The following is a 21,955-nucleotide window of genomic DNA, read 5'->3' on the forward strand; positions in this document are numbered from 1 at the left end:
CTCAACCTTGATACCCATTATATTTTCAAGATATTTAGACAGCATGGAGAGTGTTTTACATATAATGGAGAGACTATCCTTGACACGCAAAGAGATTCTGTGGGTATATTGTGCTCTTCAACATCGATTTGCCCAAATATTCGAAACTTTGAGATTTGGTGCGATGGGGGTGAATGATGTAAAAAGCAAAAGCTCCAAAAGCGTCAGAGAAAAGCCAGACCTAAAAAATGACATCATAGGTAATGGAAATCACTTTGCTCTTTTAGTGATTCAGCAGTGATTCAATTATTACCTAGGATCATGCGCGATCACCAATTCACACTAGCATCCGAATTAAAGGAAAAGTATATTGATTATAATATTTATCAGTAAAGTAAGACACTGACGATAAGAATCTACGTATATAATATCAAAAGAGCAGTTTCGAACAAGGGAGAAAAGAAAAGAAAAGAAGATGAACAAAAAGAAGAAAGAGCGAAAGAAAAAAGAAAGAAAGAAAGGAGGAAGGCGTAAAATGAGCAAAGTTTCCCACTCATCGCCGCATAATCCGATGTCTTCCATACATCGGAATGCTGATTCTAATGACTGCCAATCAAGCGCTGCCCTTAGTCTTGCTTCCCTTAGGCACCCGCGCCAGCCAGTATACGCCAATAGCAGCCACGATGTTGAAGGCGATGTACACCCACATCAAGCCAAAATTTCGCCACGCATCACCCCAATAGCTGCTGACAGACGCCAGGAAGGTGTCTGTGCTCGACATGGCACAATATGCGCACTGGCTCGTTGCATCCGGGTTCTGCACGCGTCCTCCACTTGCTGCCGCGAATGCCCCTAGATATTCGGAGCATGTTTGATTCGGAGGTGGATTGACCTTCAGAGTCTCGATCGAGTCGCAGGTCACTTCGGTTCCACTGACCGCAGTGCTCAGCATACCAGACACTAAATAGGTGAACGGCGAAACGCGATACATGAAGATCCAAAATCCAGGCATGGCTTCCGGAGTAGCGACAACACTGTTGTTCATTTTGTCAGTATGGGCCATCTCGCGACATAAGGGGACTAGAAGGATAAAACAAACCCGCAGAACAAAAGAAGAAGCACAAAGATAAGGTTGGCGATATTGCCTCCTGTCTCCGCATTCTCAACACCGGCGATGATCATGTGTGCGAAAGTGGATGTAAACCATAGGAAAGTAAGTATGAACAAGAACATGAGTGCTCCTCGCTCGTGAACTGCATCTGTCGGCTCGGCGTTCTGATACAAACCAACAGGATAGTACCAACAGAAGAACATCAAGATGGCTACCAGCAGGTTCCACGGTAGTTCCACTAGAATATTGGCGGCCATGAAAACCCGCCAGGAGTACATTTTGGACGGACGTTCGCGCACTTCATAGATATTTCGTTGTATCACGAAGTTCGGCATTATCTGTTGGATCAAGTTGCCGAACAGGGTCATAAGCATAAATATACTGAACATCTGGTTCTGCAAGCCTTGCTGCGTGTTCTTGGCTTTGAAGAAGGAGAAGCCATTATACAACGCAGTCAAGATAGACAACACAAGCTTGGAGTATATGTATGACGGGGTCCGCCAGTACTGCGAGAAAACCCGAGAAAGGCATTCCTTTAATTGAACCCAGGTCGGTGCGGCAAACTCCCGGAAATCATCCTGAGAGCCCGATTCCTTTGGGCGCTGGGATAAGGCCGATTTCAGTTCCGCCAGGTGGTCACACACGGATTGCTTCTCGGGACTCTTATTCCAAATTTCTGGCCAGTCGATATCACTGTGGGACCCCGGGGCGGCTCCAATAACATCAAGCATCCATTCCGCAGGGTTTTCGCCTGCTGAAAGCTGATGCCCTCCGTTTTTCATGAAATAATTCGCGAGCGTTGACGAGTTTTCGCCGATCTCCCCAAAGTAGACAGTTCTTCCTCCTTTAGCAAGGAATAGGAGGCGGTCGAACCTTTGAAATAGCATTGCAGATGGTTGATGAATTGTGCACAAAATCGCCTGGCCGTGCTTCGTGAGTGTCTCGATGAGGTCTAGGACTGACCATGAGGTCTGACTATCCAGCCCGGAAGTTGGTTCATCGAGAAAAAGCAGCAATTGCGGCTTAGCAGCTAGTTCAACTGCGATGGTCAAACGCTTCCGTTGCTCAACATTGAGGCCTTTCAGATTGTCAGCATGTTCAACGTGATAAGGGGATAGAACGGGTTAATTGAATATATGATAACCTACCCTCTCCTGGAACACCAACCACAGCATCCGCATAAGACTGCATACCAAGTAGGTCGAGTACCTCTTCTACATAATCCAATTTCTCTTGTCGACTGACGTGTGCCGGTTGTCTGAGCAGAGCACTAAACCGAAGCGCTTCGCGTACTGTCGAAGTCTGCAAATGGGCATCTTGTTGCTGAACGTAGCCAGTTTTGCGCTGGAACGAGTCATCACGTGCTTGGCCATCGACTAGGACCTCGCCGGAGACAACACCCATTGTCACTCTCGTGGCGAGCACATCGAGTAGTGTTGTCTTTCCAGCGCCGGAGACACCCTATGTGTTTTTAGTAAGGAGTTAGAGTTCGAGGGTAACAGTAGCCAACGTACCATCAATGCTGTGGCTGTGCCCGGTTTGACCCATCCATTGACATGGTCCAGAATTCGGCGTGGCTCCCCCTTTATCTTGATATCATAGCAAAGATCCTGCCATTGGAATATCGCAGTTTGGCGCTGTATGTTAGCAGAGCCTTCCATCGGACTATCCTCTTTGTAACCAGTATCTGATGGCGCCTCGCTATCTTGAGTATTCTTTGGCTGATGACCTCGTCGAAAGATAAGGACTTCCCCCTTTGACAAAGCTTCGGAAACAAGCTCCGTGGCTAGAAGATAAATGAACATAAAGAAAATCATGAACCCAATCATGATTCCTAGATTCCGCCATAAATGGGAGCGAGTGTATTGGTAGGTTGTTTCAACATATGAAGTTCCACTGATGCTCCGCAGTCCTGGTGAAGAGGATACCGCACTGCAGGTTTGATGGGTGGGATCGACATCTTCGTAGCCCTGGCCCGAGGGAATGAATGAAAGGCACGGAAAATCTCGGCCATCGAATTCATTAACCATGAAACTTTCAAAGGCATAGGCAATAGGATCAATATAATTCATCCATCTTGACCAACCCAGCATATCACGGGTTGGGATAATGAAGCCAGTGTAAATAACCAGACCTAGGATCAATATAGCCGCCGGTACGAGGGCTTGAGCCAATGATCTTGATCCGGCACCAATAGAACGAAAAATCATTGACATGGTCAATGTCGTTACTATGGAGAAAAGCCAAAAGATGAAAAATGGCCCCGGCTCTCGGCGTAAGTGAGACAGGAAATAGAGAGGAAGATTGAATGTCACCGAATTGGTTATCTTATACGGTAGGTCGCAAAGCATGGATGCGATGGCCTCTGCAAATGGATGATAAAACGCATACCGTGCTTGCTTTTCCACAATAGGACGTTGAGCGTAAAGGGTCAAGATCTAGAACTGTTAGTCGACTCACGGACCTATTCAGGGACATGACTAACCTCGAGTGCACTACTAAACGCACTCATCAACACCGCATAGAATAGAAGGACCCCACGAGAATAGAAACTGGACGTATCAGAAGGCATGTCGTAAAACACACTCCCTAGAATGAGGGAAATTATAAAATTCCCAAAGATCGCCGTCATAGTGAGACTGGCATCTCCTTTGAGGCGCTGAAAACCGCGTACTAGACACAAATTCACCTGCTCAATCACTGAGAGTGTGTATGGAGATTTAGCACGCCTGTTCGGGTTAGTACATAAAGCTGCTCTAAATTTTGTTGCATAAAACCCACTGTTGCTTTGACTGCATCAATCGTCGCGCCTCCCCAAACTCATTATAGGAACTACCTCCAATGGGATACTCTTGATCGAATGCTTCAATCTCCTGCAAGAGTCTACCAAATTCTGGGCTGTTCCGCCACCGCGCTGCAAACTCCCTCGGGGTTCGGGGCACTTTGTCTTCAAATCCAGGCTTCACCCTTCTTTCACTGGGGCTGGTCAAGGAAGTAAGAAAGTCGGCCGTGGTTTGGCGCTGCGGGCAATCAAAACCCATGTCAGTAAAGAATTGGCGCGCCTCGTTAGTCGGGCCAAAGTAGATCTGATGACCTTCATAGAGCACAACAACTTTATCAAATACCTATTGTGAAAAAGGTTAGCCTATATTTGACTATAATATGACATCACAAAGCCCACTTACATCGTATGCGTTCTGAGAGGCCTGGTAAATCGCAACGCATGCAGTTGTGCCAGCATATTTGCTCATTAATTGCAAATTCTTGCAGAATTCCAATGCATTGGCACTGTCAAGCCCGCGGGTGCTGTTATCCCAGCACTGTAGAGGCGCGCCACTGAGAATAGCCTCCGCAATACTCACTCGTTTGCGCTCGCCACCACTAACACCTCGGACGAAGTCATTGCCTACTTGTGTATTGAAAGTGTGCCGCAATCCCAGCATCGTCATCACCACATCGCGAACATGGTTTGCATATTCCTTGCGACTCAATCCGGGAAACCGTGTGCGGGGCGCTCGCGCCTGAGCAGCGAATGTCAGAGTGTCCCCAACTGAAAGCTGTGGGAAATGGACGTCGTTTTCAGCGCTAAAGATAGCCTCTCCTCGGAATCTCTTTTGCATGTCTTTGGCGGATATACCTACACATCCTTCATTAGATCGCTTTTTGAAGGTAGAAGCGTGGCAGAATGATACCTTGATAGTTCATATAACTATCTTCGTGAACATATATTCCATTCATTTCACCGGCAATTGTTTTGAGAAGGGTTGAGCAGCCACTAGTATCAGTTGCAGGTTAGACGTGCCGTGAATCAGCTTCTTGGGAATGGTTCCGCGTTCTCTTCGAACGAACTTACCTCCCTGGGCGGCCTAAAACCAGGAGCATTTCACCACTCCTAACCATTCCGTTGAAGTCATTCAATATTTGAACCTTTTGAAGACCACTTCCAACCACCTGCCGTACGAGGCCACCAATACCCAGGATCGAATTGAACACATCCTTCTGGTAATCAGTTGGACTGCCAAAACCGTGAACATGGAGGTCTTTGAAAGCTACACCAGCACTACGCTGACGAAACCGTTCCGGATCGCGCGACTGCGCGGCGAGAAGCGATCTGATCCAATCCTTCGTCTTGAAAAATGGACTATCGGGATGCCATGTTGACTCTTTGTTCTCCTCGAAGAAAGGATTGTTCGCACCGGTTGTGGAGAATCGGGTAGAATGACGGGTGAGCTGCCGCACCATCTGCTCAACCTCCTCTTCCATATCATCCATCTTCTCGCTGTCGTCCCGTCCATCCAATTTTGTTCGAGTCGATGCTGTATCCGTTTCATATTGACCGCTCATCTCGTGCTCGGCTTTGATATTGTCGTCTCGCGAGTCATCCGAGGATGGCATTCCACCAAGGGTTGACATTTTTGTAACATTCAAAGGAGTCTGTCTGTAACATGGGCCTTGCTGGTATGTAAGAGAAAGAGGATGGAAAAATTGTGTCTCTTAGCAGAGAACGGGTGTATCAACAGGGAAACAGAATGTCCACTCTGGCGGATAAGACAACTCTTTATAGCACTTCAGCTATCCACTGCAATTTCTCCGACCTGTTCGGTAATGAATGCCAGCAGCATCAATAGTCAACACCGATCCGGACCCTCCGTTCCGTAGAGTAGTACTCCATAATCCATTGTACCTAGCCCGACAGGCTCGGGCTCGGACCTCGAGAATGGCATCGGGTGGAGATTCGGTCACAGTCGACATGAGCAGGGTTCCAGAATAGAGCCTAGAAATGCGGATTTCATCACGAAGGAGGGTGCAGGGTGGTGAATCTGGCCAATCGGCGTGCACGATATTTATAATCCTGCGCTTCCAGGAGTTTGGTTCGCAATCAAGGATAAATAAGCTCGAGCCCGATGTAAGATACAACTCGGAGGGTGGCTGTCCGAGTGTATTGGGAGGCGTTAGCTCCATCGTGGGGCGTGTATGTAGCTCATTAGCCTCAAGGAGACCTACTGTAGGTAGTTGTCTGTGTTTGTAGAGTGGAGGTTCGGTCCCGGGCCCGGGGCCCGGGGGGTGTATTGACGGCGTAATCACGGGCTCGACAGCGGTAAACAATACGCTCGGAGACGCGGACTTTAGCGTTGAAACTTTTCTCGGGACGCCTTGTGGGTGGTCGATCAAGCCCCACTCAGGCTCCCACTCCTCTCCAAGTCGTTCGGCCCGTCCGGCAACGGTTCTACCTATCTATTCTCCCCCGTCCTCTCGTTCTCCATCTCACTTCTCGATGCTCAGGTCTACCTTTGATGGACTTTATGAATCCATAGCTCCTCCATCATGGAATCTCGTCAGGGGTATCAGCGCAAGGGCGCAGGCAAGGTCCGACTCTATTCCTTACACACATCATCTGGCCTCCCTACGGAGTAGGACCGCAAATACTGAGTTGAAAATAAATGCAGGCATGCATATCGTGTCGACGCCGCAAAGTAAAATGTGAAATGTCAAGCAAAGCACTCAAATGTCGTGCATGTGAGAGACGCCGCAGCGAGTGTGTGCTTGTCAACTCAGGGTCCCAAATTTCTGATAAACACGGGATCATCAATCCATCCCCCGCCTTTGAACAATCGCTCTTTCCTGCAAATCGCTTTGGTTCACTGATAGAACCTTTGGATACATGCCTGTTCCAATCGCTTCCCATATACCCCGATCTCATCGGCTTTCCGTTTCAAGACGGCGGGGGGTATGGTCCTATATCCTATGATCCACTTTCAGTCCTCGATACAACATCCGAGGTCTCTAATCAGGATCATATGCTTTTCTCGTCACCGTGCTTCATGATACCGCGGCCCCTTGTTGATACACCTGAAACCCTGGGTAATTGAACAGGCAGACCCAGGTCTTTTCCTCTCCGCTAACATTGATCCAGCCGATTCGGGTTCCTCGTCATTCTCAATACTCTCCTCCGAGGGTTTACACTGGCTATATGAAAAGTCCAGACATGGGTCTGTCGATCTAGAGGGCTTCGATTCACCATTGCATCCACAGAATAAATTCATTGATGACGATCCCCTGGCGGATGGACGTCTAAACGAGCCATTCATTGCATTACCACCAAAATACCTAGCTTTGCAACTTTTTAACACCTACTTCAGAGAAATAAATCCATTTTGTCCCTTTTTTGACGAGGACGAGTTTGTTTCCCGTGTCGAGCGAGAGTACCCTATCTACCCTCAATCATCACCTTCTTGGTGGGCATGTATAAACGCCACGATAGCGCTTTCATGTGCTGTCGAACCAGGATTCCACTCAAAGGCATGGTTCTATTGGAAGAATGCCACGCTCTCGCTAAACAACTTTTTCATTGGACGGCCGCAATTGCCATCGGCGCAAGCTCTCATAGCAATGGTAAAAATTTATAACGATGCAACCTGCCCGGTCATGTGCTCACTCCAACATTAGACTGCGTATCTCATTGGGACATTCAGTGCCACCCCATCACATACATTTGTCTCCCTCGCAATGCGCATACTGCATGGACTAAACCCTGCCGAGTGCGAGCGGTCGCCGGTATACCGCCGGGTTCTCGCAATTACCTACGACCTCGACATAGAGTAAGTGCTTTTTCTTCGTTGCAAGCCTCGCTTCGACAAAGTTATAAGAAGCTTACCCGCTAACCTTTCAAGCATTTCACTTTCTTCAGCAATGCCACCTTTACAGCCCATCCCAAACGCATCTCTGAAACAACTTTTCGATGATCGCATCAAAAACACTAATTCCCCTTCTTCGAAGCATAATTTCGCTTCCTCCTATATCTTTGACCTGTTCGATTCGTACTGTGAATTGACCAATCTGAAAAGCCATGTGTACCGTGAGCTTTACTCCACCACTGCAGGCGACAGAACTGATGCAGAGATCATTACAATCGTCGGTCAGCTCGACACGCTTCTCCAAGACTGGAGGGACGGTATTCCCCACGACTATCGGCCCGAGCTTGCTAAACCTGATGAACTCGTCAGAAAGGATCCTCATCTGTCCATTCTTTACATGCATTTCAGCTATTACGCCTGCGTTTTGGCTATTCACAGGAGAGCAATCAGTCGAGCAACATGGTCAATGGACCTCGATCCTCGCTCTATTCGGCCTTTATCTCTTCGCTCGCCAAATTCGCGAACTTTGATATCTGCTCAGCTGTGTATGCGGGCTGCACGAGAATTAATGGAACTAATCCGATATATTCCACGAGATCATACATTATTCGCGGGGTAAGCTCATCCTCAAAGAATCGCGTGATTAGGCACTTTATATACCGCCAGACATGACTGATGGTCGATAATAGTTCTATCGCCTACTGTACAATGTTCGCCTTTATGATCCTCTCCATGCTCATTGTGCAAGATCCACAAGTCGCTAAGGGGAGCACAGACATCAAGCTAATGCTTACGGTGGAAAACTACTTCTCAGAAATTTCTATGATCCAATCGGATGGGAATATCACTAACTTCGTACAATGCTGTGCCCGATATCGATCGATTGCAGAGGCAGCAATCAAGCAGAGCCAAGAGGGAGTGTTGGAGAAATAAACATGACTGCGTCTTGCTTTAGTGTCGAGGAACTTTGGATCGAAGGGGAGAGAAAGATTGGAACGAACAAAACTCTGATGATCTAAGATCAATACATAGACCGAGTGGCGGACTGTATATTAAGGAGGCTGATAGCGAATAAATGTCTCCCCTCGTATTATCCACGCTAGCCCGTTCCAGCCAGCCGTGCTCCCTGCCAAAAAGTGACGCGCTGAGCCACGCTGACCCTCCCGTTGCTGGCCATGGTGCTTTCCCCGTCTGTCAGCAATTCTTCTGGTGAAACCAGGTCGACCAGTGCGATCATTTCATTTTCAACACACATTCTCCCTCATCCACGCTATTATCAGAAGACTCAATAGCCCATTTATCCAACACAGATCGGTACACTCATTCGCGCTCACCTGCCCATCATGTCCGATCCTTACAACCGCAATCCATACCCCCAGTACGACCCCTCCCAGGCTGGAAACAATCAGTACGGTGGATATTATCAGGGACAGCAAGGCAATTTCCTTCCGTCGCAGGGTCAGTACGGTCAGCCACAACAAACTTACTATAACCCTCCCGTAAGTCTGCTCCACGGCCTACCGGTTTGTCTTCCGCGGGTTTGGGCGACATATTCAGCTGACAACATTATCCGTTCCTCATTTAGGCTCCCTATGAGAGTCACCCACATGCGCCGTATTCCGGTTCTCCTCCTCCGTACAACCAGCAGACCTATGGCCCCTATGGTGGACCTCAGCAAGGGTATCCAGACCAGCAGCACGGTTATGACCAGAACATGAACTATCGCTCTCCTTATGCTCCACCGCAGGAGCAGCAGCAGCAGCAACCGCCTTACCAGGGCGAAAGCGCTTCATTCTATGGCGCCCAGCCGGGAGGCCCTCCGCAACAGGCAGGACACAGTCCAGCTCCGGGAAAACCGGAAGGTGAGAAAGGTCTCGGATCATCGCTTCTCGGCGCTGCTGGTGGTGGTTTTGTAGGCCATAAACTCGGTGGTGGACTATTGGGAACAGCAGGAGGTGCACTGGCTGGTGCGGCTGGAATGGGACTGGCCAGCAAATTGTAAGATTGTCCCATCGTTCCTATTTTCTTCAGCGATCTGACTTTTTGGGTTTCGAACAGACACAAGAAGCACAAGAAGTACAAAAAGTACAAGGAACACAAGCGCGACGCTAGTTCCAGTTCCAGCTCGAGTTCATCGAGCTCATCGAGCTCTAGCTCTAGCGATTGAGCGACCGCTATTTTTCGGCTTTCGGGTCGACATTTGACTCTCTTCTTCTTTGAAACGGTTCATGCGTTGATGATGGATGCAAGTTCTTGTTCGTTAGCAAACTGATATTATTTTGTGGTTTGAAAGTTGTCCTGGTGGACGGTTACGTTTCGCCAAGTTGACGTCTGTCCAAGTTCCTTGGCTTCTTGTTTCTATTCCTCTTTATCGCGTTGTTCATTCATATCAAATGAAAGTTATCGAATACAATGCCTTTCATTTCTTCATTGGTGATCTCGGCCACAGAAAAGGAGCTGTAATCGGGCATCTCGGATCCCGCTCCCGGCTTGCTTATACACACTCACATGACAGTAAGGTCATCAGAAACTGCGAGGCAGTAGAGAATTCGGGCTCGAGGATTCCTGTGGCAGACGAATTCTCAGACTCCCAGCATGCGATACTCCAAAGATCCCTCGGGATGCTCGGCATTGTATGACATCAAGAAAGTCCCGAGTAGAAAATCGCCACACCAAGAGCTCTAGACAGGTTAGAATTTCAGCAACCCGAAAGCTTCACACGTGTATTGGGGTGACCCGGCCAATCATTACGTTCTGGCTTCGATAATTCCGTCTTATTGGCGGGTAAAGCGAAAAGGTGAAGCCATGACGAAAGCAGAGACTGTAAATGGCAGCAGTGGCAACATGTACTTCCACCTCTTTGGAAGCGACCCGAAGGATTAGTAACTGTCTTTCTTTGATGGGTGATGTAGCCACGCGAAGGAGAATCCGATTGTGATTCGTGTTAGTAATCAGTCGCGGCTCTGGCTTCTATTGGTCTTCATGAGTGACTCTTGAAAGTGGCGAGTCGCTACACATGACGGGATCATGATGGATGGACGGAGTGGTTGTGTATATGAGTCAGAAAGTATCGCGCAGAGGTACATCGTAAGTTTCAACACGGATGGGGTCAGAATATATTATTAAAGGCTAATTGACGGCTGCCTGGATGCTCAAGAACACTATATTGATGCACTCCGGGGGATGTCAACGTATGCAGCAGTAAGGGCGGTTAGATTGAAAAGTCTGACTGATTATCAACACGGAGGACCCGTACTACTAGCCGAATTAGAGGAAGGGCTGAGAAGAGAAGAAATTTTTAAATTAAAAATTACGGAGTAAGATCTTTTAGGATACGGGACGAAAAAATTCTGCACTCCCTCTCTTTTTTTGGGTTTGCATGTGTTGCCATTATTTCCACCCTTCCTTCGACACAGTACACTATCTTCGGGATTCGCGGGGCAAAAGGGTGGTGCGGGATCCGGAGATTTGGCAAGGAGGGAACAAAACTCAAATTCCGATAGTCAAGAATCGATAAGGGGCAATAGAAGAACTAGTCCACGATAAGGGCTTGACATTTTTATGTCTCTTCCTTCCCCATATTTTGAGTAGACTACTCCGCAGTGGTTCTGTCAGATTCACATCGTTATATCAAAGCCATCTATATAAATAGTTTGTTACTGTAGTGAGAAATCATACTGTGTACGGAGTATAACGCCCGAATCAGAAATGGCGGTGATACGCGTCGCATCCCGAAGCAAGCCATGTGTTTCAGCCGTTGTGGTTTTGCGACAAGTAACTAATCAAATCAATCCAGTTGTGATTTGACCCCGGACAAGTTCCTGCCCGGTTTCTCTTGCCTCAGAACACGTCGATTAGTATCCGGACCCCAAGCAAACCGAGTAGACCATCACATTCTTGATATCCTTGGCGGTGTTCTCACCTTTACGGGCCAGAACTCAAACAAGGTGTTATTCAATTAATGTCACCACAGCTAGTTGTCAGTTAGCAATTTGTACAATAATCACCAGCGTTGTGGCTCTGGTGATCTCCCCACCGGCTATGCGTGGCGGCGTGGCGAAATATATGCAGAATTTATTGAACAGTTCGGTAGCCTTTGTATATTATTCCAGACTTCCACACCCGTCCGCGACAAGGATACTGCGCAAGAAACGGAAGAGGCTGAAAATCCACGGCTCCTCTTAACTATAAAGTACCTTTTCAAGTGACGTCGTATTAGGGAGGTTTTTTTTATTTTATTTTATTTATATATTTATTAATTCCCTTCCCCTATTTAACGAGTTGAATTCTCGGCTGCGCCACTAAGCCTGAGCGACCTGAGGGTGGCGACAGAAATAGCAGCAACTTATCTGCAGCCCCAACACATTTTTCACGGGGAGGAAGGGGGCTAACCGCAACGTTGTTTACATCCCCCCGGATTCACAGCCTGCCAGGGACTAGTAGAGAACTCTAGCCCATCGAAAAGAAGGATTATCAAGGGATGCGCAACATCCACCGCTGCAAATTAGTCTGGGGATGGCCATATCCTACCTAGCTCGGTACCAAAGCTTCAGTCGTAATTCTGTAACCGCCGAGCACCCAGGTACATTGATAGGAACAGTGAATATGGCGCAGACACCTTCAGCCTTGGTTTCAAAAAGGGGCTCTGGCTTCTGTCTACAATAAGCAACTATGCCTGAGATTGATTGGCAAAGTACGGAGTAAGTCCTCTCTGGCACTGGCAAGGAGTTGGCGCTGTCCGAGTAGGGAGGAAAGAGTATGTGTTCGGATTATAATCTAACCTATGTCGACTCGAATTTATGATATGATTTTTTCTTTCTTTTCTATATCTACACCGGTGTAATAAATAATGATGTGGTATGAACATGAAGTGTCTTTGGACATCGAACCGTATCCGTGGGCCCAAAATCAGGCATCTCCAGCTGCATTCTCGGACAGTCCGTCCCGAATCAGGCAGGCAATACTCCCGTGCACCGTGGGCAGAGGGCAGTGTCTGACTGTCTGTGGGAGCGATTCAAAGTTTTTCTCGATGACCCACCTTTTCATACGCCACGGGCCAATGACCGGGCACTGATTGATCCCACCGCAACCACGGACCCTATCGGATTGGTTGCTTGGACAGCCATCCCCCTTGACGCTGGTCCGGAACCGGGTCTAGTGCGGGACAGGGAACTGAAAAAATTGGTATGAAAATTTTTTTCTAATATACTGAGTGACGGAGGAGGGTTGGGCGGCGAAAAAAAAAAAAAAGAGAGGCCACAAACTGATAAATATCTTTCTCCGTCCGCTTTCCCCCCCCCCCTCCCTCCTCTCTTCCCTCTCCCATCCCATCCTCATCTTCTGCTTAGAGGTCTGGTCCTCTCTTTACATTTCTTTTTTCTTTTTTTGTCTTCTGTCTGGACAAAAAGCAGATTTTACTTGGGCCACATTAGAGCGTTTTTCTGTGTCATTGTATAAGACGCAGTTTTTCGTGGGCCGACACCTCTTCGAGATACCCCTATAGAACGGTTTTTTCTCGTTCTTGCTTCTTATCTTTTCTCTTTTCTATCTCGTTTACGAATTCTTTACGTTCAAAATGCCTGCTGTTGATGTTTCCTCCGTTCCTGCCGTCTCCGGCAAGGAGACCGCTCAGTCGATCGCCGTCCTCGAGGACTTGTTCAAGACCCTGAACGTCTCTTCGACTCAGGACGAGATCAACGCTGCCTCGAACGACCTTGCTCACCTTCTAAGCGGTCCCATTCCCGAGCAGACTCTGCCTCTGAAGTATGGGAAATAGCCTCAGCCCCGGAAACTGAGCCCTAAGAACATTATGCTAACAGATATTTGGTTTTAAGGGCCGTCGAGACTTTCAAGAAGCAGCTCGCCAACAAGAAGGATGCCGCTGCCCGTCAGCGTGCTCTCGATGCCATCCGGGCTATCGCTGCCCACCCCACCATCGCTCCCGGTGTCGAGCCTCACCTTGTGACCCTGCTTGGTCCTGTCTTGGTAGCCAACAGTGATAAGGTCGGCGACGTTCAGAAGGCCGCCCAGGCTGCCGCCGAGGCCATTGTCACCGGTGTCAGCGGTAACGCTGTTAAGGCCGTCCTTGCTCCCATTCTCGAGTCCGTGACGAGCGCTCAGAAGTGGCAAGAGAAGATGTGCGCTCTTAACTGCATTGCCTCTCTGGTCAAGAATGCTGCGATTCAGCTTTCGTTCCGTGTTCCCGAAATTATTCCCGCTGTTTCCGATGCTATGTGGGACACCAAGACCACGGTCAAGGTTGAGGCCAAGGAGGTCATGAACCAAGTCTGTAAATTGATTCAGAACAAGGATATCGGTCAGTGCGCCATCTCCTTTGCGTTTTAACTTAAAACTAACGTCTGTTCCAGAGAAATTCATTCCTGCCTTGGTTGAATGTATTGCCGACCCCAGTAAGGTTGATCAGACTGTTCACTTGCTCGGTGCTACTACTTTCGTTTCCGATGTCACCGGCCCCACCTTGGCTATCATGGTGCCCCTGCTGGACCGTGGTCTGGACTCTTCCCAGCAAACCGCCATCAAGCGTAAGGCCGCTGTCATTGTCGACAACATGTGTAAGCTTGTGGAGGACCCCCAGATCGTGGCTCCTTTCCTGCCCAAGTTGATGCCCCGTCTCGAGAAGAACCGGGACACCATGGCCGATCCCGAGGCTCGTGGCAAGACCCAGCAGGCCTTGGACACTCTCTGCCGTGTCGGAGATGTCAAGGACGGCAAGATCCCCGAGATCTCCACTGCTGGTGACATCGACACTGTTGCCGGTGTCCTGAAGGAGATTCTGGAGGCTAAGCACAAGGGCAAGGTCGCTGGCGCTGAGGCTGTCATCAACTACGTCGGTGCTATCGGCGGTCAGCTCATTGATGAGCAGGACAACGAGGTCATCAACTGGACCCGCAACGCTTCCCCTTACATCGCTGCCATCGTTGGCGATGAGCACGCCCCGGCAGTCGTCGAGGAGCTCCGCAAGAAGGCCTGCCCCGCTGCTCTGGCTGCGGACGACCTTCCCTCCGACGAGGAGGAGGGTGAGGATCTTTGCAACTGCACCTTCTCCCTGGCCTACGGTGCCAAGATCCTGCTTAACCAGACTCGCCTTCGTCTGAAGCGTGGTCAGCGTTACGGTCTGCTCGGTCCCAACGGTACTGGAAAGACCACCCTCATGCGTGCCATCAACAACGAGCAGCTGGAGGGTTTCCCCAAGAAGGATGAGGTCAAGACTGTCTATGTCGAGCACGATTTGGATTCTGCCGACACTGAGCAGACCGTTATCGGCTGGACCCTCAAGAAGCTTATGGAGGTCGGTTTGGAGCCTAAGCAGCCCGAGGTCGAGGCCAAGCTCGAAGAGTTCGGTTTCCTCCGGGAGCAGTTGGAGGGTCCCATTACCGCCCTCTCTGGTGGATGGAAGATGAAGTTGGCGCTTGCCCGTGCCGTGTTCGAGGAGCCCGATATTCTGCTCCTCGACGAGCCTACCAACCACTTGGACGTGAAGAACGTTGCCTGGTTGGAGAACTACCTCTGCACCTCCCCTTGCACTTCGATCATGGTGTCTCACGACAGCAAGTTCTTGGACAATGTCATCCAGCACGTCGTCCACTACGAGCGCTTCAAGCTTAAGCGTTACCGTGGTACCCTGAGCGAGTTCGTCAAGCGCGTTCCCTCTGCTCGCTCCTACTACGAGCTCGGTGCCGGCGACATGGAGTTCAAGTTCCCCGAGCCCGGTTTCCTTGAGGGTGTCAAGACCAAGGCCAAGGCCATCGTTAAGGTTTCGGACATGACCTTCCAGTACCCCGGCACCCCCCGTCCCCAGATTACGGACATCAGCTTCCAGATCTCGCTGGGCTCTCGTATTGCCGTTATCGGTCCCAACGGTGCCGGTAAATCTACTCTGGTCAACGTTCTGACCGGTGAATTGATCCCCACCAAGGGTGAAGTCTACCAGCACGAGAACATCCGTATTGCCTACATCAAGCAGCACGCTTTCGCCCACATCGATAACCACCTCGACAGCACTCCCTCCGAGTACATCCAGTGGCGTTTCCAGACCGGTGAGGACCGTGAGACCATGGACCGTGCCAACAAGATCGTCACCGACGAGGACGAGAAGGCCATGGACAAGATCTACAACATTGAGGGTTCTCCCCGTCGCGTCATCGGTATCCACTCTCGTCGTAAGTTCAAGAACACTTACGAGTACGAGTGTTCGTTCTTGCTCGGTGACAACATCGGCATGAAGAGCGAGAAGTGGACTCCTATGATGACTGCCGACAACGCCTGGATTCCCCGTACCGAGATCATCCAGTCCCATGCCAAGATGGTCGCCGAGGTCGATCAGAAGGAGGCTCTTGCCAGCGGTCAGTTCCGTCCTCTGGTCCGTAAGGAGATTGAGGCCCACTGCGAGCAGTTCGGTCTGGATGCCGAGCTGGTCTCTCACTCCCAGATGCGCGGTCTCTCCGGTGGTCAGCGTGTCAAGGTCGTGCTCGCCGCCTGCTCGTGGCAGCGCCCTCACGTGATCGTCCTCGACGAACCCACCAACTACCTCGACCGTGACTCCCTTGGTGCCCTGTCCAAGGCTATTAAGTCTTTCGAGGGTGGTGTCGTCATCATTACCCACTCCCGTGAGTTCACTGAGAACCTCACCGAGGAAGTGTGGGCTGTCGTCGACGGAAAGATGACCCCCTCCGGCCACAACTGGGTTCAAGGACAAGGCTCTGGCCCTCGTCTTGACAAGAAGGGCGACGGTGAGGAGGAAGTGGTTGATGCATACGGAAACAAAACCGTGGTCGAAAAGAAGAAGAAGCTCACAGGCTCTGAGCTCCGAAAGAAGAAGAAGGAGCGTGCTGCCCGCCGCAAGCGTGGAGAGGAAGTGTTCTCCGACGAGGAGTTTTAGGCGGTAAAAGTTGCTTTCAGATTATGTAATGTTGCTTATAGAAGTTATGAACGTATGAATTCATTCGAAGTTCCATTCAATTTCATTTCAAGATCGTCATGGTCATGGTGTTGCTTCATGTATGAAGTCTGAACATGTACCAACAAAGAAAAGGAGCCTCTGCTCCTACGAGTACCCCCAAGGCGAGTCAAGAGCCTATACAAAATGAAGAGATCGATATGCCTAAGATTCATACGGACGAGAAGGGCAAGGAGAACGCGAAGAAGATCAAGACCGCCGACAAGGCCGTCAAGGGCGGAACAGCGCGAAGGTCCTGAAGGAGCCGAGGGACGAGGGTGTCTCCCTTCCTGACGCATAAAGAGACACCCTTATGCCATGCTCAATGTAATCGCATCAAATACCAGGACTGGCAAGACACCAAACAGCCCAAAGCGGTCACTTCCGCCGCAAACACCACGCTTTCGAAATCGGAGTGATGGTGAGAAGTGAGAATGAAGAGCCGACTTACTCACAATATCCAAGGATAGATGAGTCCCAATGCTCTTTCTGTGGTGAGAGATGGACTTGATCTGCACTGTAGAGGTCAAACATAGTCCTGCAAACCGTAAGGTGTACTGTTAAAGTAGCTCAGTACGCCTTCGCGTCACGTAGTTTTATTCACTTGCAGCGTGTTGCAACCCCTCTCTCCCTCTACGACTAAGCAGCCTCTTGCTCATGAGCACCATTAACTGCAGCTTCGTCAACCCCAGCTTCATCATCAACCCAGCTCCATCAACTACAGCTTCATCGTCAAACCCAGCTCCATCAACCTGAGCTTCGTCAACTTTACCACTCTACCTCCATCAAATCTACCTCCAGCACCTCCATCAACAAACTGATCCCATCTACGACCCATTTTTAATCTTTAAGAATGCGGTCCCTTCGGTCAAGAGACGTCCGATACATCTCCAGCGGCACTCAGCATCCGCAGGAAGGTCCTGCAGTGGAATTTATAGTTTCGATGTTTTGGCCGGTATTTCTGAAAGAGTTCAGGCCTTTTTCGAAAAGGAGATATGGTCTCTCGAAGACTTTTTGTCCCTTCCAAGTGCCGCAAGGGACAAACGCGAGGGTGTTTACAGATATGCCGAGAGAGAGTTAAACCTCATTTCCGAATACTCGCCGTTTTCCATAAGCCGATTCACCGTGGCTACCTCTATCTTTTGGAGGGTATCTTCGTACTCCTGCTGGGGATATACCAGGACCCTGGTTATGTATCCAAGGGGGCGACTAAATCGTCCTATGAGATGGTGGCAGATACCAGAGCAAAACTGGGTCTTCCATTGCAATAGAGACGTGTCGGCATATGCTTGGAAGTAGCTGCATCGTTCGTTTCATTAGGACAAGACAGGTCTCGTGTCGCAGATCAGATTGCGGTAAATCTTACTTCTCGCGAGCATCCAGCACGTCCTCGCGGGGAATAACACCTTTTACGAAAATATATCCGTCTTCTTTCAGTCTGCGGCGCATCTCTACGACAGGCAAGCTGGGAAGTGTGGGTCGCAGGAAGCCAAGCTGAGACAGATCAACGCGACCTCCATTCTGGCTCAGGCCATGTGGTAGATGTGTCGACAGTTGTGGTAGGGCGGACTCTGGATTCTGAACTGTAGCCATGTTGGTTGCACTGGACGCGGACAGAATTTCCAAGTTCAAGTGGGATGCAGGCCGTAATATAAGCCACCAGGATATGGTGGATCAGCTGGTCAGCACTCTCGGTAACAACATTCTGCACAACAGCACGGGTGCCGATGGATCGAGTGGAGAATCCATGTTTGTAGACCTCATTGGCATCTAGACAAGAAGTCAACAGGTGGATTGGACTATGGACCCTAGATTTGCGCAGTCTGTTGCGCCAATGAATGAATTGCCTTTGGCTATTAGGACAGCTTACCACAAGCGGTGATCAATTCCACCTATGATGCAAGACTTCATTTCTTGCTTTTCATTGTGCGAGTGTGATTGAATGGAATAAAGTGAGGAGGAAGCAACTGCTCGGTTTCTTCGAAGCGCGATTCCCCACCGTTGTCGATGTCGATCACTGCCTAATGGAAACGGAATCGGCGGCGCTAACCATATTCATCGACATGTCGCCGACCATCCCAAAGGAGTAAAAACTCACTCTCAGTTGCATACTGAGTACTCGACGCATATAAAGAAGACATCAAGTATCACGACAATAGCAATGATGGAGAGACAGATTTTTGTGTGAGCTCATTCCCTGAATAATGTATAGCCTTATCCTTGCAGCTACATCTCTCTTCCTTGTCCTCTATTACTTCATCTTCCCCGTGATCAACTATATACGAGACCCCAAAGGTCTCCGCAAATACCCCAACCTCAGTTTCTGGTCAGGCATATCGGATCTTCCTCTGATATACGAGTCACACAAGGGTTTCCGGTCCCACTCACTTCTCGAGGCTCACAAGAATCATCCGGTCATCCGCATAGGGCCGAACTCCGTTTCCTACTCAGACCCTGCCGCGATCAAGGACATCTATGGCCACGGCACAAAATGCACCAAAGACATCTTCTATGCTGAGCTGTCAGGCTCCTACTTTTATCTTGCAGATGTGGTAGATAAAAGCGAGCATGCTCGGAAACGCAAAGTCCTCTCCAGTGCCTACGCTATCAAGAACTTGGAAAACTGGGTATATAAGGTGGCCGATATGTCTCGCCGCCTCATCAAGGCGTTTGATTCTCGATGCACCGATCCGCTTCCTCAAGGGAAAATCCCCGATTAGAAAGATCTTACGATTGACTATCGCATGTGGTCGAATCTTTTCACGATTGCCGCAATCGCCAACATCGGTCTAAGTGAAGACTTACGCTTCCTTGACCAGGGGAGTGATCTGGTTGCCTCGGAGAGCCAAGGAGGGGCTGTTAAGAAGATCAATTTCCGAGAATGTCTGTATGTTACGGCGTGGGCTACTTCGAACCTGATCTGGTCGTACGATTGGTATCAGACTTTGTGCAGAGTGAGCGGACTGGTGTCCTCTACCTACCGCCAGAAATGGAGGCTGAACAAGGACTGGGATGGAATCGTGTACAACCGAGCAACCACGCGCTGGAATCGCTACGAAACCGGAGAGAAACTTGATGATTTTTTTACCGCTCTCATGGCCGACAAATCCGGGGCCCCGCATAATCTCGAATGGGGCGAGATTGTGGCAGAAGTGAGTATTATGATGAACGCGGGATCTGATACGACTGGAATCGCTCTGAACAATGTGATGTTCTTCCTGCTTCGGAACCCCCATTGTTTGAAGAAGCTGCAGGAAGAGCTCGACAATGTCCTAGATGACGATGAAATCGTGGCCGCCTACGATAAAGTCAAACATTTGCCGTATCTCCGCGCCTGCCTCGATGAGAGCATGCGGATGTTCCCACCTGTGTCGTTCAACCTGCCTCGCCGCACGCCTCCCGAGGGAGCCAATATTTTCGGTAACTTCATTGCGGGCAATACTTCCGTCAGTATGTCCGCGTACGTGGTGCACCGAGATGAAACCATATTCCCGGATCCCAATGTTTATCGCCCGGAGCGTTGGCTAGGCGAGGAAGGCAAGGACCTCCAGCCTTATTTCGTGGCCTTTAGCGCAGGTGCTAGGGGCTGCATAGGTCGCAATATCAGCTATCTTGAACGGACCGTTCTACTTGCATCCTTGATTTATCGTTACGAGTTTGCCTTGCGCTCTCCAGAATGGGAGCCTGTTCGAAGGGAGACGACGAACTTTAGTTCGGGCCCTATGCCCTTGAAATTATGGAGGCGAGATGGGGTAACGACTGCTTGACATCTGAATTTGTTTTTATAGACTTGATATCGGTCCTACTGCATAACGAATTTTATTGAGTGCTTTATCTTCGATTCATATTAATGCATCCACTCAAGACGCGTGGCCTCCAAAGCAAGGCTTGATGGTTGAGACTATGAATGGATCTGAAGGTTCTGGTATACACTTCATATAAAGGTCGTAGACTAATAAGTTGGGAGGGTGACGGTCCAGTGAGATATGGTCTACAGATGATTATTGGAGATTGATGGCATGATTTGGGATGATTATGTATGACTTATATTTGTTATAATACAATAGTGTTCAAGTAGCTATAAAATCATTTTTAGAGCTGGAAGTTCCTGGGCTCGAGTCCCTAGGGAAATGTTCGATGGCCCACTGTCTCATGGTAGAATGCCATGAGATACTGAGCTTGGCCTGCGGATAATAAGAATATCACAGGCGGGATACTCTTCGGGTGATCTTGAAACAAGCATGGCTGCGATAGTTCCATAAAACGAGGACTGGGAGACAGGCTTCTAAGTAGTGATTTATAGATTGATCTTCCCATGGGCGTCAAGGCCCTCAAAAAGCCGGTCATCCCCCCCCTTCACTTCCAAGGCAGGCTTCCCAGGCTTCTTCCAGAGAGTTTCCCATGTAAAGCTGTGGTTCTGTGTATTGGGGTCATATGTCATGCGCGGAACTAGAGACGAAATGCGGATCCAGTGTTTGTGCATGAATCGCCGCGTGATTGTATGTGGCCGACCGGCACTATACTTTCTGTGTGTTTCCCCTTTCTGCGGGCCTTCGGTCAAAAGATCGGTGACGAGGGATCTTTTGGTCTCGGGAACGACGCCGACAGCTTTCCTCCGTGTTGGTGCCGTCCACGGATAAGTCCCGGAAATCAATCCCTCTAGTATTTGGACGTCCGCGTCCGGCAGTGGAGGCAGCAAGTTGGGTATTACATGATAAAACCACTTTTTCCGGATACTTCGACGACGAGCCTCGGTGAGCGGTCGTCCCCAGCTGTTCTCCTTGGGGATGACAGGCGCAAGCTTCTTGATAGCACGGATGTTCATTTGGGCGGCCACGGCGCCATTTTTTTGCGACTTCATCAGACTGATCATGACCGCAGGGGGTTCCCATCCGTCATTGAACATATTCGGCCGGGAGAGTAACACATCGAGGGGCATGTGGTCTGTAGGGGAGAGCAGGGTCTGGATCAACTCCCTTCTTCTCTTGCCTTTTCGTCCGTAAGATAGCCGCAGCACTTTTTCGAGCGGTCGCGAGTACCCCTCGTTGGCCCGCTGGAGCAGCGATAGTTTCTGCGTCGCCGTTTTGCGCAGCTGGTTCTGTCGATAAGGGTCTTGGTGTCGAGGTAATCGGCGATCTTCGGAAAGCTCTCGGAACCGCTGAACGACGAAGCGATGGTGATAAGTTCGGGCGACGGGGTCGGGGAGGTAGGAGCATTCTCGTAGGATGGCACGGAAGAGGTGACGCCATTCCTGTGGCAGAGGAGGGCCCATGG

At 49.6% G+C, this 21,955-nt stretch overlaps 8 protein-coding genes across 8 annotated transcripts; 5 read left to right on the top strand and 3 right to left on the bottom strand.

The window, feature by feature from the left end:
• Positions 1-592: 592 nt before the first annotated feature.
• KD926_001316 (pleiotropic drug resistance family ABC transporter) lies at positions 593-5,503 on the bottom strand (the record flags this gene model as incomplete). The annotated part of the gene is made up of 9 exons (XM_053105011.1): positions 593-1,013; positions 1,079-2,168; positions 2,239-2,551; positions 2,605-3,528; positions 3,576-3,819; positions 3,872-4,215; positions 4,276-4,727; positions 4,783-4,865; positions 4,944-5,503. The coding sequence occupies 9 exons, from the start codon at positions 5,501-5,503 to the stop codon at positions 593-595; spliced, it is 4,431 nt and encodes a 1,476-aa protein (XP_052951775.1).
• Positions 5,504-6,888: 1,385 nt separating this feature from the next.
• Positions 6,889-8,658, top strand: KD926_001317 (fungal specific transcription factor domain-containing protein; the record flags this gene model as incomplete). The annotated part of the gene is made up of 5 exons (XM_053105012.1): positions 6,889-6,952; positions 7,005-7,483; positions 7,538-7,689; positions 7,762-8,340; positions 8,415-8,658. 5 exons carry the CDS (start codon positions 6,889-6,891, stop codon positions 8,656-8,658), a joined length of 1,518 nt encoding a protein of 505 aa, XP_052951776.1.
• A 410-nt stretch (positions 8,659-9,068) lies between these two features.
• Positions 9,069-9,892, top strand: KD926_001318 (putative glutamine-serine rich protein MS8; the record flags this gene model as incomplete). Its single annotated transcript, XM_053105013.1, has 3 exons — positions 9,069-9,224; positions 9,311-9,723; positions 9,784-9,892. The coding sequence occupies 3 exons, from the start codon at positions 9,069-9,071 to the stop codon at positions 9,890-9,892; spliced, it is 678 nt and encodes a 225-aa protein (XP_052951777.1).
• A 3,408-nt stretch (positions 9,893-13,300) lies between these two features.
• On the top strand, positions 13,301-16,624 carry KD926_001319 (putative translation elongation factor eEF-3; the record flags this gene model as incomplete). The annotated part of the gene is made up of 3 exons (XM_053105014.1): positions 13,301-13,488; positions 13,560-14,041; positions 14,094-16,624. 3 exons carry the CDS (start codon positions 13,301-13,303, stop codon positions 16,622-16,624), a joined length of 3,201 nt encoding a protein of 1,066 aa, XP_052951778.1.
• Positions 16,625-17,736: 1,112 nt separating this feature from the next.
• On the bottom strand, positions 17,737-18,274 carry KD926_001320 (uncharacterized protein; the record flags this gene model as incomplete). Its single annotated transcript, XM_053105016.1, has 2 exons — positions 17,737-17,980; positions 18,048-18,274. The coding sequence occupies 2 exons, from the start codon at positions 18,272-18,274 to the stop codon at positions 17,737-17,739; spliced, it is 471 nt and encodes a 156-aa protein (XP_052951779.1).
• Positions 18,275-18,885: 611 nt separating this feature from the next.
• On the top strand, positions 18,886-19,401 carry KD926_001321 (cytochrome protein; the record flags this gene model as incomplete). The annotated part of the gene is made up of 1 exon (XM_053105017.1): positions 18,886-19,401. One exon carries the CDS (start codon positions 18,886-18,888, stop codon positions 19,399-19,401), a length of 516 nt encoding a protein of 171 aa, XP_052951780.1.
• Positions 19,402-19,425: 24 nt separating this feature from the next.
• On the top strand, positions 19,426-20,448 carry KD926_001322 (cytochrome protein; the record flags this gene model as incomplete). Its single annotated transcript, XM_053105018.1, has 1 exon — positions 19,426-20,448. One exon carries the CDS (start codon positions 19,426-19,428, stop codon positions 20,446-20,448), a length of 1,023 nt encoding a protein of 340 aa, XP_052951781.1.
• Positions 20,449-20,978: 530 nt separating this feature from the next.
• KD926_001323 (uncharacterized protein) lies at positions 20,979-21,953 on the bottom strand (the record flags this gene model as incomplete). The annotated part of the gene is made up of 1 exon (XM_053105019.1): positions 20,979-21,953. One exon carries the CDS (start codon positions 21,951-21,953, stop codon positions 20,979-20,981), a length of 975 nt encoding a protein of 324 aa, XP_052951782.1.
• Between the last annotated feature and the right edge of the window lie 2 nt (positions 21,954-21,955).

The sequence above is a fragment of the Aspergillus affinis genome (genome assembly GCF_023601865.1).
Source record: "Aspergillus affinis strain CMG 70 chromosome Unknown NODE_126_length_105642_cov_88_982144, whole genome shotgun sequence".
In the NCBI taxonomy this organism is placed as follows: domain Eukaryota; kingdom Fungi; phylum Ascomycota; class Eurotiomycetes; order Eurotiales; family Aspergillaceae; genus Aspergillus; species Aspergillus affinis.